The sequence below is a fragment of the Aotus nancymaae genome, unplaced genomic scaffold (assembly GCF_030222135.1).
Source record: "Aotus nancymaae isolate 86718 unplaced genomic scaffold, 86718_ANA_hifiasm-v0.15.2.pri h1tg000025l, whole genome shotgun sequence".
Taxonomy (NCBI): domain Eukaryota; kingdom Metazoa; phylum Chordata; class Mammalia; order Primates; family Aotidae; genus Aotus; species Aotus nancymaae.
The window spans coordinates 25829862-25843124 of NW_026988438.1; the positions used below are offsets into that span (position 1 = coordinate 25829862).

The following is a 13263-nucleotide window of genomic DNA, read 5'->3' on the forward strand; positions in this document are numbered from 1 at the left end:
GATCAAAGTGGTATGTGTAATTTTGTAATTCTTATGAGGATCAGATGTCATATTTAATGGCTTGAATATATGTCTGAAAAACATCAAGGAGTATCAAACATTGTAATCAGTCCATGAGGCTTTGTGAAAATGACCATACACAGAAAGCTTACGACTTACAATGTATGTTGAAAGTGGTTAAGTAAAATAGTTTTTCATGATAAATTGTCTCATTATAAAATCTCCTAATTAACTACATGGCAGTTTCTTCTCAGCAGATACTGATTTTAGCTCACTTTTTACCATCTTCTCTTTACTTTTTTCTGACTCCTTTCTACTTTTCATTTGTTGTTATATTTCTCTTTATTTTCAGTTATCTCGAGAAGTCAGCACATCATATATTTGGTTCACTGTAGTTTTTTGTTTTCTTAGGGAGATGTCTAAATACATTGGATTTATCTGCTCTATAAACTTTTTTATTCTTGCATCAATAAATTATTGCTGGCTATTTCTATAATTTGTGGAATTTTAATTCATTTTACTTCATTTCCTCCCAGATTCACCTGAGTGATCTTATAGCAGCCAAAATCTTAAGGTATACAGATTTCGATACCTTAATATATACCTGTGCTCCTGAATTTGACTTCATGGAAAAAGCGGTATGAATGTTTCTCTTTTTTCCTTCTCTACTATATGATGAGTTTTTGCTCTAGTTTTCTTTTTAATCTGAAACTCAAAATTTGTACTCAGAAAACAGTCAACTTACTTATTTTATATTTTATATGATAACTTTTGCTAATCCATCTTCCTCACTTGTTTTTTTGTCTATAAAATAAAAAAATGATAGCCTCTATCTTACAGAGTTATTGATGTTGGTTAAATGAGATAATCTGAGAAGAGTGTTTAACATACTATATGACTCACAGTAATTACTATTATTACAAATCAACTACTTTTAATAATCTAGGACACTTGGAAATATGGGACCATTCAGGAAAAAGTCTAAATTCTTGTTTCTGTTTTTAAGAAATTCACTTTTATTACAGTTAATACCCCAACTATTATAACATTTTTAACAAGGTGTTACCAAGAAAGATATGCTACTGATGAGTTTTAATGAATATATAAAAATTCATTTTAAATTATAGAAATGCAAGGTATTATTCTTTTTAAAAATTTCTTGTTATAAAGCTTTAAAATATAGGCCCAGCCTGGCGGCTTATGCCTGTAATCCCAGCACTTTGGGAGAACAAGGCGGGTGGATCACTTGAGGTCAGGAGTTTGAGACTAGCCTGGCCAACATGGTGAAACTCCATCTCTACTAAAAATATAAAAACTAGCTGGGCATGGTGGTGCATGCCTGTAGTTTCAGCTATTCATGAGACAGGAGAATTGCTTGAACCCAGGAAGCAGAGGTTGCAGTGAGTTAAGATTGTGCCACTCCACTCCCCAAGACTCTGTCTAAAAAAAAAAAAAAAAAAAAAAAAATTGCCTCTTTGTAGAATCATGGAACACAATATCAGGAAGGGCTCTGAGAAACCATGCCTTATACTTCTTTCATTTGCAGATAAAGAAAAGCTTAAAAGATTTGCCTAAAGCACACACAAGCCAAGATTAGGACCTGGATTCTAATGGATTCTAGAACTCCCAGTCCAGGGCTCTTTCCTCTATTTAAAGCTCAACTTTTTTCATAGAACATAACAAAGTTGCTCCTGGATTGATTATTCCTTGTGTAATAATTATGAATTCTGAATTAGTGGTGAATATAATAATAAAATTTTCTTGTATCCATCCAACCAGTTATCCATTCATTCAAAAACTATTATTGACCACTAGTTATCTGTGAGACAGTTTGCTATAACATGACAAAGAACAAAATGAACTGGTTTCTTGCTTTTAAGAAATGTATAATTTAGTTACATGGTAAATTACTCCTATCACAATATCAGATCATCAGAATTAGGTAGCCTATGTTATTTCTGTACTTATTCATAGTTCTAGTAATTAACTTTGGGTAGCTTTCTTTCTTACTAGCTCTAGTTTCACTAATGAAAATAATGGAGCTATATAGTACAGAAAATTATAATGTAGGACCCAGGAATCAGTAAACACACATTTTAAAACTTAGTATTATGTAAATTAAAAAAAAAGAAAGGAAAAAATAATAGATATAATGATTCTAGTTTTATTAAAATAATATTTTTTCATCAAATTATTAAAATACTAATATTTATTTTTATAATTTTAATTATTTTATTAAGACATGGAAGACAAAAAAAATATATCTGCTGATGACAAAGAAACTTTACCTTTTACTTTTAAGAAATGTTACCATGCCACCTAGTTTGACATAGATGTTTACTAATTTAATGTAAAAGTCATAAGTAACTATTTTGAATGATTTGCTATATTTCAGACTCTGCTGAGTTACACAAAGACATTATTACTTCCAGTTGTTATGGTGATTACATGTTTTATCTTTAAAAAGGTATTTTTAAACAAATTATTTATTTTTGGCATCAATATAAGGACTATAATATTGCAAATTGCTCTGAATTCCATGTTATTTTTAGGATGAACTCTTTCTCTAAAAGTTTGCTTTTTATTTAGATCTTTCATTACTGATCTTTTTATAAAAAGCCATGTTAAAAGATATTCTCATTTTTTCTTTCAAAAGATATATATCAGTCACTGCGTATCAAGGACTACGCTAACATTGTAGGTACACCCGGACAAATAAAACATGGCCACTCCTGTCTTGGAACCTACAGTCCTGGATTATTGGGGGTGAGGGTGCAAACATGAAGCAAATAATTGCACAAATGTCTAAAGAATTAAAATTTTTATAGGTGCTATGAAAGAAAAGTCCAGTGACAATGTTAGTATCTTTCAAATATAAAGCACAATGAAGTCTTGATCTAACTTGAGTGGGCCTGCACAGAAGAAGTTTGTATAGCTAATTAAAAAATACTTTTCTACATGTTCACTGTTTTCATGACAGAAGAAAAGAATATATTACTAAAAGAAATCATCTTTAAAATACCACTGGCAGATTTCTTGGTCTGCGTAGAGTTTATCTAAAAGAATGGTTGAAGACAGTGGGTTTTTTTTTTTTTTTTTTTTTTGCAATCTTGAGTTATCTTTATTTATATTATTTACAAGTTATCTGGTCTTACATCAGTATGTATTTATTTTATACTTTTAAGCAGATAACAATAATGTGATTTCCCTACTGCTGTACCAGTTGTGATCTTGTTGAAAGGAGTTTTCTGTATTTAAAGTCAAATCGCATATCTTCTCTATGTAGTTGTAGTTGCGTCATTTCTCACTCCTTTGTTTACACATAGATGTAAATAATTTAAGAGTGAGAAAGGTATCTCCCTGACATCTCTGTTGTTTCACCCTTGATCCAGTTCCCTGGGAACCGTGTGGAAAGAGTCAGGATAAAGGAAACAAGGAGGAATGTGTAAAATGTGAGCAGGTTTACTGCCCGGCATCCCTTCTGCCCTTGCTGACTTAGAATGAAGATTTTTCTCCACTAGCCTGTTTCATCAAGGCAAAATGTTGAGTTATTCTTATTTGGCTCCACTTTGAATTAACTCTTCAGTGGAGAGACAGCCAATGTGGGAGAAAATGACAGCTAGATCCACAACTGCTATATTAAAAAGAATTAAGATCCAAGACTTATCAATACATTACTAATCTCCAAACACATCACAACCTGAACCATGCATGTGCACTAGCAGGGGTGTGTGCGTGCACACACACACACACACACACACGCACCTCTACAGCCAGCCAAGTTTCATATACACATACACACGTACACACACCCATACTCTCATCCCTGTAGCCGGCCAAGTTTTATACACACACTCTCTCTCTTTCTCTCTCTCTCTCTCTCTCTCTCTCTCATCCCTGCAGCCAGCCAAGTTTCATATACACATGTATACACATGTACACACACACACACACACACACACTCATCCCTGTAGCCGGCCAACTTTCATACACACATACATACACACGTACACACATACACACGTACACACACATACATGTACAGTCATCCCTGTAGCCAGCCAAGTTTTATACACACACTCTCTCTCTTTCTCTCTCTCTCTCTCTCTCTCTCATCCCTGCAGCCAGCCAAGTTTCACTCCTTCCTTTCTGCTTTCTTATAAACCCTTCAGTCTTTATTTGTCCTATTGGGGCTTATTTTTCACCCCAAGGACACTTGAGATGGTCATTTAGTTTTCAATTATGGGAAGTCACTTCTCAGAAGGAGAAAAGAAAGGCATATATAGTATTTCCTGTTCCTGAGGGCTCCCTTAAACATTAAAAAATACTTTCTTTGGCGGAGTGTTTACATTAATGAATCAGAGCATTTTATATATCGCAGTATTCCTTAGAAAAGTTTCATTGATTTGATTCTATTCGCAGACCGTTCGTGATATTTCGTATGTTTTAGCTACAAACACTTATCTAAGGTAATTATATCATCGTTTTTAAAACATACTATATTCAATTATTAAATAACTTACTGTAACATTAATTTTTCAAATGAATATGCATTAAACTTTAGCATTATGATTAAGAAAGGAGCTATGAACCAAACATAAATGTTTTCTTAAAAATATTATTCTTACAGATTTCTTATACGTATTTAGATTCATTTTGTTTGGAGATATTTAAATTTGTGAACTAACTCAAAGTTTAAATTGGTAAATTATATCATTAGAATTTGAAGTCAGTAAGCTGAAGTTTTATTTTTGGAATTCTTTTTTCAAAAATCCTACTCCAACAATGTTATCAAGCTTTTAATTTTTTCTGATAGGTAAAAAAAGTTTATTTTATTGCACAAATTCTTTGTCAGCAGAGTTTTGCAGTTTTTCATGTGTTTTTTTACTGTTTCTTTTTGACCTTTAAAAATTGTTCTATAGTGTTTTGTGGGGGTCTCTCTCTCTCTCTCTCTCTCTTTCTTTTAAATGTAGACAGAGTCTTGCTCTGTCACCCAGGCTGGAGTGCAGTGGCATGATCTCTGCTCACTGCAGCCTGGACCTCCTGGGCTCGCGCAATTGTCTCATCTCAGCCCCGCCAAGCAGCTGGGACTACAGGTGCACATCACCGTCTCAGCTAATTTTTGTATATTTTGTAGAGAGGGGGTTTCACCATGTTGGTCAGGCTTTTCTTTTTCTACCTTTTTTAACTTTCAGAGAGCATATGATTATTTGTGTTTCTGAATATTTATGAAATATTTTTCTAAACTTATTGTTAAAACTATTTATTGTATAACATTTTTTGGATGGTTTTAGCAATGCCACTAGAACTAAGGCATAAGCAGATGTCAGCAAAATGTTATCATATCAGTCACACGTAAGTAAATTGCTACAGGACTCAAGAAGTAAATTGTGAAGACAGTTTCCTTCTAAGGGAAAAATGATCTCAAATTACATTTTTTTTAAGGTTCAACTTTTATTATAGATACAGGGGGCACATATACAGGCTTGTTACATGGATATGTTGTACCCAGGTAGTGAGCATAGTACCTAATAGTAGTTTTCAAGTTACATTTTATATTTGTAAATAGAACATTTGATTTTATTTCGTGACTTCTACTTTATAGAACAGTTTTAGATTTACAGAAAAATTGTGAAGACAGTAGAGAGAATATCCATAAACCCCATATCCTATGCTTATATTTTTAATAAATAGCTGTGTATGGTTGTCAGAAGAGCTCATTAAGTTCTTAGGTGCATCTGTTGAAATTGTTTCCAAAATAAGGAGGATAATAGACCCATTCTATATTGTTTCAGTCGGTCAGATGAAGCACAGGGGAATGTGTCTTGGCATTCTAAAAAGAGTGAATGGAGAACCCTGGAGACTATTCCCAGAAGGAGTGCATGAAGGGACTTGGGATATTTAATTGGATAATAGATTGAAGGGTACATGGCAACTGTCTTCATATATTGCAGAGGGTGTGATATGGAAGAGACAGACTCGAGGGGGCCAGTGGATGGAAGATAATTACACAGAATATGGAAGTCTTATGTATTGATTACATACCTGAAAGTGACAGGCCTGTTGTGTATGGGCGGAGGGGTCTGGGTTACATTGCAAAAATAATATTGTCCCTGCTTGTAGTAACACATTCTGAAAAACCAGTGTGTCAAAAAGAGAGGGAATACTCCCCTCTCTTAGATCTGCTCCTCCAGGTGTAAGTAGCTTTGTATATTTGTAAGTAGCTTTGTACGTTTCATTTTAGAAAACACATATAGAAACACAATATATTTTTAAAAAAAATAGAATTGTAGTATTCTTCTTATTTTGCAACTTGTTACTTGTATTTAATAGTGTGTCTTGAGCCTCTGCCTTGATCTTCACTATACTTTATGATGGTCTTAGGATTTTATTGTTGACCATCATGAGTGACTGCCACGTGATTAGCCTTTCCCATATCAATGAAAGTTTAGATTATATGTAACTTTTCTCATACCAACCAATGTTTTGAGGAATGAACATCCTTGTTCATGTCTCTTGGTACACTCATTCTAAAAGTATTTCTATAGTATAAAATATTTGAATTTGGACTGTGGATTATGAGACTTGCATATTTTAGAATTTGATAAATACTGAGCTATTATAATGATGAGAGTGTCCATCATTTCCATGCAACTCCACCAACACTGTTATCAAGCTTTTAATTTTTTCCTATAGGTAAAAAAAAAGTTCATTTTATTGTATAAATTCTTTGTCAGTGGAGTTTAGCAGCTTTTCATGTGTGTTTACTTTTGTTTCTTTTTGACCTTTAAAAATTGTTTTGTGGGGCGTGTGTGTGTGTGTGTGTGTGTGTGTGTTGAATCTCACCGCTGTGTATGCAGTGGCACGATCTCAGCTCACTGCAACATCTGCCTCCTGGGTTCAAGCAACTGTCCTGCCCCAGCCTCTGGAGTAGCTGGGATTACAGACACCAGTCACCACACCCAGGTAATTTGTGTATTTTAGTAGAGACAGTGGTTTGCCGTGTTGACTAGGCTGATCTGGAACTGTAATAACAGAGTGAGTCACAGAGACAGCGCCACACTCCGAATTTCAAATTAAGAGTTCTTTTATTGCCGGTGACCCAGAGTCAACTCACACTCAAAATCTCTTGGCCCTGAGGAAGGGGCTTGATTTTCCTTTATACTTTGAGTTAGGTAGGGGAGGGGGAAACTATATGAAGTGGAATTTTACAGAAGCAGAATGAGCAGGTTAGAGGGACGTGGTTGCAGTCCAGGGTATTTCCAAGCAATCACCAAGGGGGGTTCAAAGAGAGTTATTCACAATAGCAGGTGTGCTGCCAAGCGGGATGTAGTTACATTGGTTATATGGTAGGATAAGCACAGAGTCAGCATGATATAAGCACAGCGTCAGTGTGACCCAGTTATGCACCCAAGGGAGACATGGCAGGGAAGGAGAGGCAAAAATGAAGTTTGCAGCTAAGATGGAGTCAGTTAGGCTAGCACAAGTTTGGTTATCGCAGAAATGATCTCAGGTGATCTGCCCATCTCAGCCTCCCAAAGTGCCGGGATTGCAGGCATGAGCCACTGCACCTGGGCCGTGTGTTATGTTTTTGCTGTTTCCATAGACAGTAACCTTTTGTCTCTTATGTGTATTACATAGTTTCTTCCAAGATGTCAACTTAGAGTTCATTTACGGTCTCTGCTTTATAGAACTTCAAAATTTCTGTACAATCACAGTTACACATTTTTTTTTTCTGGGTTCATATGTTGCTTAGAAACACTTCCCTACATCAAACCTTAAAATATTTTTTCATATTTTCTTTCATAATTTTCTTTTTACATATAGGTGATTAATTACTCTTGCATTAATTTTGTGATATAGTGACATAGAGGAGTCTACCTTTTCCCCTCAAATGAGGTATTTTCCCAATACAGTATTGCATAAATCTTTTTTCCAGTCATCTGAAATGTCAGCTTTTATGACTTACCAATTCTCATTGTGCTTGAGTCTGTTTTAGATTGTCTCTTATATTGGTCTGTTGGCTTACAGGAAATTGTTTTACTTTTTTTTTTTTGTATCATGTTTATATCTAGCCACATTATCAAACTTTCTTTCCAGTTTGAACAGTTTTACCATTGATGCTCTGGATTTCCTAGGCAGGTTATCATATAATCTAAAATTACAATAACTTTATAATATTTATACTTCTCTATTTTCTTGTCTTATGTATTAGCTAGAACTTCTAGAACAACTGTGAATTGCAGTGATAATGGGCTTGCCCTTATTTTGTTTCTGACTCTAAAGTGAACAACGCCTTTTTTGTCTCACTGTTTCATTTGCTGTTAGTGTATAATAGATAGCCTTTATTTCATTAAGAAAATTTCCTTTCAGTTTATATAAACCAGGATAATTTTAAAAATTAAATTAAAAATAGATGTTGAAAGTGTATAATGTGTGAACGGTAACTCAATAAAGCAGTAAAAAAATGAATGTTAAATTTTTTAAAAAACAGCTTTAAAATATTTTGGGGATTATTATAATTTTCTCCTTATTAATAAGTACACTCATTTTTTAAATTATGGTAAGAACACTTAACATGTGATCTACCCTTAACAATTTTTTAACCGTGCAATACAGTATTGTGGACTATAGGTACAACATTCTACAGTGGATGTCTCACACTTATCCATCTGGCTTAAGTGAAACTTTAAGCCTGTTGATTAGCAACTCCCCATTTCCCCTCATCCCAGTCCCTGGTGACACTGTTCCACTCTTTGACTCTATGACTTTGACTATTCTAGGTACTTCATATAAGTGGAATTGTGCATTATATATCTTGTGGAATTGGCTTATTTCAGTTAGCATATTGCCCTTCAGGTTCATTCATGCTGTCTCGCATTGAAGAATTTCCTTTTTTTTAGGCTTAACGATATTCCATTGTTTATGTATGCCACATTTTCATTATTCATCTGTTGATGGACATTTAGTCGATTTCTACATCTTGACTACTATGAATAGCACTGCAGTAAACATGAGAGAGCTAGTATCTCGTTGAGATTTTGATTTCAACTCTTTTGGACAAATACCCAGAAGTGGGATTACTGGATTTTATGGTAGTTCTACTATTAATTTTTTAAAGATTTTTTTTGGTGAACCTCCATCCTGTATTCCATAGCAGCTGCACCATTTTAATTCCACCTGTGTGCAAGGATTTCAGTTTCTCTGAATTCTTGCCAACACCAATTACCTTTTGTTTTTTGGATAATGGCTGTCCTGACATGTACATTTGAGTTGTAATCTTTCTGCTGGTAAAAGGTCTTCCTTCAATGTTGATAGCTTCTGACTGATCAGGTGGCTGTGGCAATTTCTTAAAATAAGACAACAATGAAGTTTGCCACATTAATCGACTCTTCCTTTCATGAAAAATTTCTCTGTAGCATCCAATACTGTTTGATAGCATTTTACCCACAGTAGAAACACTTTCAAAATTGGAGTCAGTCCTCTCAAACCCTGCCATGCTTAACCAAGTTTATATCATATTCTGAATCCTTCGTTTTCATTTCAACAGTGTTCACAGCATGTTCACCAGGAGTAGATAACATCTCAAGAAACCACTCTCTTTGCTTATCCATGAGAAGTAACTCCTTATCCATTCAAGTTTTATCATGAGATTTCCCCAATTCAGTCACATCTTCAGGCTCCACTTCTAATTCTAGTTCTCTTGCTGTTTCCACTACATCTGCATTGACTTCCTCTGCCGAAGTCTTGGACCCCTCAGAGTCATCCATGAGGGTTAGAATCATTTTTAATGTTATGTAAGAAGATAGCATTCTAAGAAAATAACAGATAAAGTAGAAAACAAGTTGGAATAAACTGTTTGCCATCTCTTATTGATGTTAGTATTTTGACCTTTTTCCATGAATCACAAATATCCTTACTGGCATCTAGAACGGTGAATCCTTTCCAGAAGGTTTTCAATTTTCCCAGATCCATCAGAGGAATCACTATCTATGACAGCTATAGCCTTATGACATATATTTCTTAAATAATAAGACTTGAAAGTTGAAATGACTCCTTGATCCAGCCTGCTTTCCTGCAACCTTAATCTCCATGTCCATCTCTATGAGAGCTTTTGGGTGACCAGCCGCATCGTCAATGAGCAATAATATTTTGAAAGGAATCTTTATTTTCTGAGAAGTACGTCTCAAGAGCGGGTTTAAAATATTCAGTATATCATGCTGTGACAGATGTGCTGTCATCCAGGCTTTGTTGTTCCATTTGTAGAGTAGAGGCAGAGTAGACTTAGCATAATTCTGAAAAAAGGCCTCAGGATTTTCAAAGTGGTAAATGAACATTAGCTTCAGATGAAAGTCACCAGCTGCATTAATCCATAACAAAGTCATTCTTTTTTTGATTTTTCATAATACCAACTTTTGGTTTTATTTATTGTATTTATGAAGGTTGTTCTCCATTTTATTAATTTCTGCTTATGTCCTTAGTTTTTCTTTTTGGTGCATTTTTGTTGTTTTTCTGTGTTTAAAGTTCATGTCATTTATTACCAATCATTATTGTGTCCTAGTAAACACATTTAAAGTTGTAACTTTTTATCTGAAGAAAACTCACACTATATCCCACGATGTGTGTAGCATTACAATTAATGTTGATTTCTGTGTAGTCTGTGATTTGAGTTTTGGTCATTTCATTCAAAATAATTTAAAAGAATGTCTTAAAATGTCTAACTAGTTTCTTCTGTTGTATATTTTGCCTTTAAAATTAATTTGCTATTTTATTGAGATCGATATTCAGTGTTAGTAAATGCTCTATGAAGATTTTTTAAATGTTCATTTCTTATTTGGGGGAAGTCCAAAGTTACATGTTGTATCATGTTATTAATAGTGCTATTCTAAATGGTCTAGTACACCAACTTATTTGTTATTTTCTTAGAATGCTATATTCATACACAACATTAAAACTGAATTTTTCAAAATTGTCTTATAATTTTAATAGTGTTTGCTTTATATAGACAGCGCTGTCGTTCATTGCATGATATAGGGTTGCACTTTTGATTATCATAAAAGATATTCTTTGCTTTATTTAATGGTTTTTTGCTGTAAATTTTCCTTTGCAGAAAATTAATATTGCCACATCTGCTTTCTTTTTATAGATTTGCCTGGTATACCTGTGTCTATGCTTTTTTAAAACATTCTTGTGACATTTTGGTTTAGGTATATTTCTCATTGTTATATCTTTTTCTATTCAAATTCCTGTAATACTCCTTTTTTTAATTGGTGAATTTAACCCATTTTCATATTAATTGTGATAACTGCTGTGTTTGTACTTCTTCCTGCCATCTGATTTTATGTTTTCTTTCCATCATACTTTTCAAAAATTATTTTCTTGATACTTGCTGAATTGTTAGCTATATCTAATTTATACATTTCCTAGTGGTTTTGCTAAATTATTAGCAAATATATTCATCTTGATATTAAGAATTCATCAGCATCTAAAACCTGTTAGCTACTATAACAGTCATTATTTTCTATGTATCTGACAGTATTTTGAACTTCTTACCAGTATTAACTCAATAAATCCTCACAACTACCTTGTGAGAAAAGAGTCAGTTATTCCAATTATTTACAGATGAAGAAAGCAGTAAGAAGGTAAGTGATTTTCCCAAAGGCACACAGCTAGTGAGTAATGGAGGCAGAATTCGTACTCAGGCTCTGGACTTAGAGATCTGCTTGCTTCAGCACTGAGCTATCAGAATATTTTTACTTGTCCCTGCCTACACACCCTATCCTTTCAGGTTAGGCTGAAACTGTCTGAAAGATTGTTGTCTTATCTCTTATATTTTAAGAAGTCTCTAAACATTTGCATTAAAGACACCAGCAATCTCTGGACTTGACTTCAAATTTTACTGATTTATTTTTTCTTGACATGTAGAATTGGCATGCTTTCTGGGTGCTTTCTTACCTGAAATATGGCTTTATTTTACCCTTATTATTTCATCGATGGATTGGTTAGTAGATATTTGTGGGTTTCATTCAACATTTTTTTGACATTGCTTCTTTGTGTTCTACCATTGAGCATTACAGATGAAAATTCCTATATAGTTTTACTCTCTGGATATTTATAAGGTTTAGAGGGGTGATATGCCTCTGTGTGTGTGTGTGTGTGTGTGTGTGTATGTGCGTGTGTAATATTTATTCATGGGACATTCTGATCTGCACACCAAAGTATTTGTTCAGCTCAGGGAATTGTTGTTCTCTTATTCCTTCACTTTAGCCCCTCTTTTTTTGAATTTCTGTTATTGCTTTCATCATGTTGTCTATTTTCTGTGTTCTCAGAGAATATCATCACTGAATCACTTAGTCTTTTTTTTTTTTTTTAAGACAGAATCTCGCTCTGTCACCCAGGTTGGAGTACAGTGGCACGATCTCGGCTCACTGCAACCTTGGCCTCCTGGGTTCAATCAATTCTCCTGCTTCAGCCCCCAAGTAGCTGGATTACAGGCACATGTCACCATACCCAGCTATTTTTTTTTTTTTTTGTAATTTTAGTAAAGACAGGGTTTCACCGTGCTGGCCAGGCTGCTCCATCATTGAGTCTTTAATACTGCCAACTTCAGCAGTGTAAATTTTGCTCTTCTACCTTCTTTTGAGGCTTTAAGTTAGGCAAATATATTTTTCTTAGAATTTCTGAAAACTCCTTTTCATTGGAGCTTGTTTTAATTATATGAATGCACTGTCCTCTTAAACTTCTGTGAAAATAATAACTGGAGTTTTCATTTGCATTAGTTATTTCATGAGAGTTCAAGTTTTTTGCTCATTTATTTGGATCTTTCCTTTTCATGCTATTTTTATCTTGGGATTTGGTCATATAGTCACATTTTTAATTAGCTACTTGATTTAAATAAAGTATCAGTAGTTACTTTCAGGGTTCTTGGTGATTATAATAATTACTCACCTAGCAGGCTTCTTTCTTGCATGCAGTAGCTCACTACAGGAATCCATGTGTCTAGAAGATTTTGAGACAAGTGGAGAAACCCCAGTCTATAAACTGCATACACTGGGAAGGAGCTACAAGGGAGACAGAATAATTTGGTGACTCTACTACTACCTTAAGAGACCTTCCCCTGACTTCTCTTTTAAAAACTCTGCAGGTCTCTGTAGCCCTGACCTTACTTTCCATACTGTTTTATTTCTCTCTTCATCCCCAAGATCTATATTAGAATGTCCTTGCAGGCTATAAAGCCTTTCATAAAAGTAAAATACCCAGTGT

General features: G+C 34.3%; 1 protein-coding gene across 4 annotated transcripts in view; it reads left to right on the forward strand.

The window, feature by feature from the left end:
• DPY19L2 (dpy-19 like 2) overlaps nucleotides 1-13263 on the forward strand; it is a 104463-nt gene that overhangs the window by 54666 nt on the left and 36534 nt on the right. For all 4 annotated transcript variants that reach the window (XM_021669352.2, XM_021669353.2, XM_064380464.1 and 1 more), the window contains 3 exons: nucleotides 537-638; nucleotides 2396-2467; nucleotides 4423-4469. In XM_021669352.2, coding sequence (XP_021525027.2) covers nucleotides 537-638; nucleotides 2396-2467; nucleotides 4423-4469 — 221 coding nt within the window. The remainder of the gene's footprint in view (nucleotides 1-536; nucleotides 639-2395; nucleotides 2468-4422; nucleotides 4470-13263) is intronic.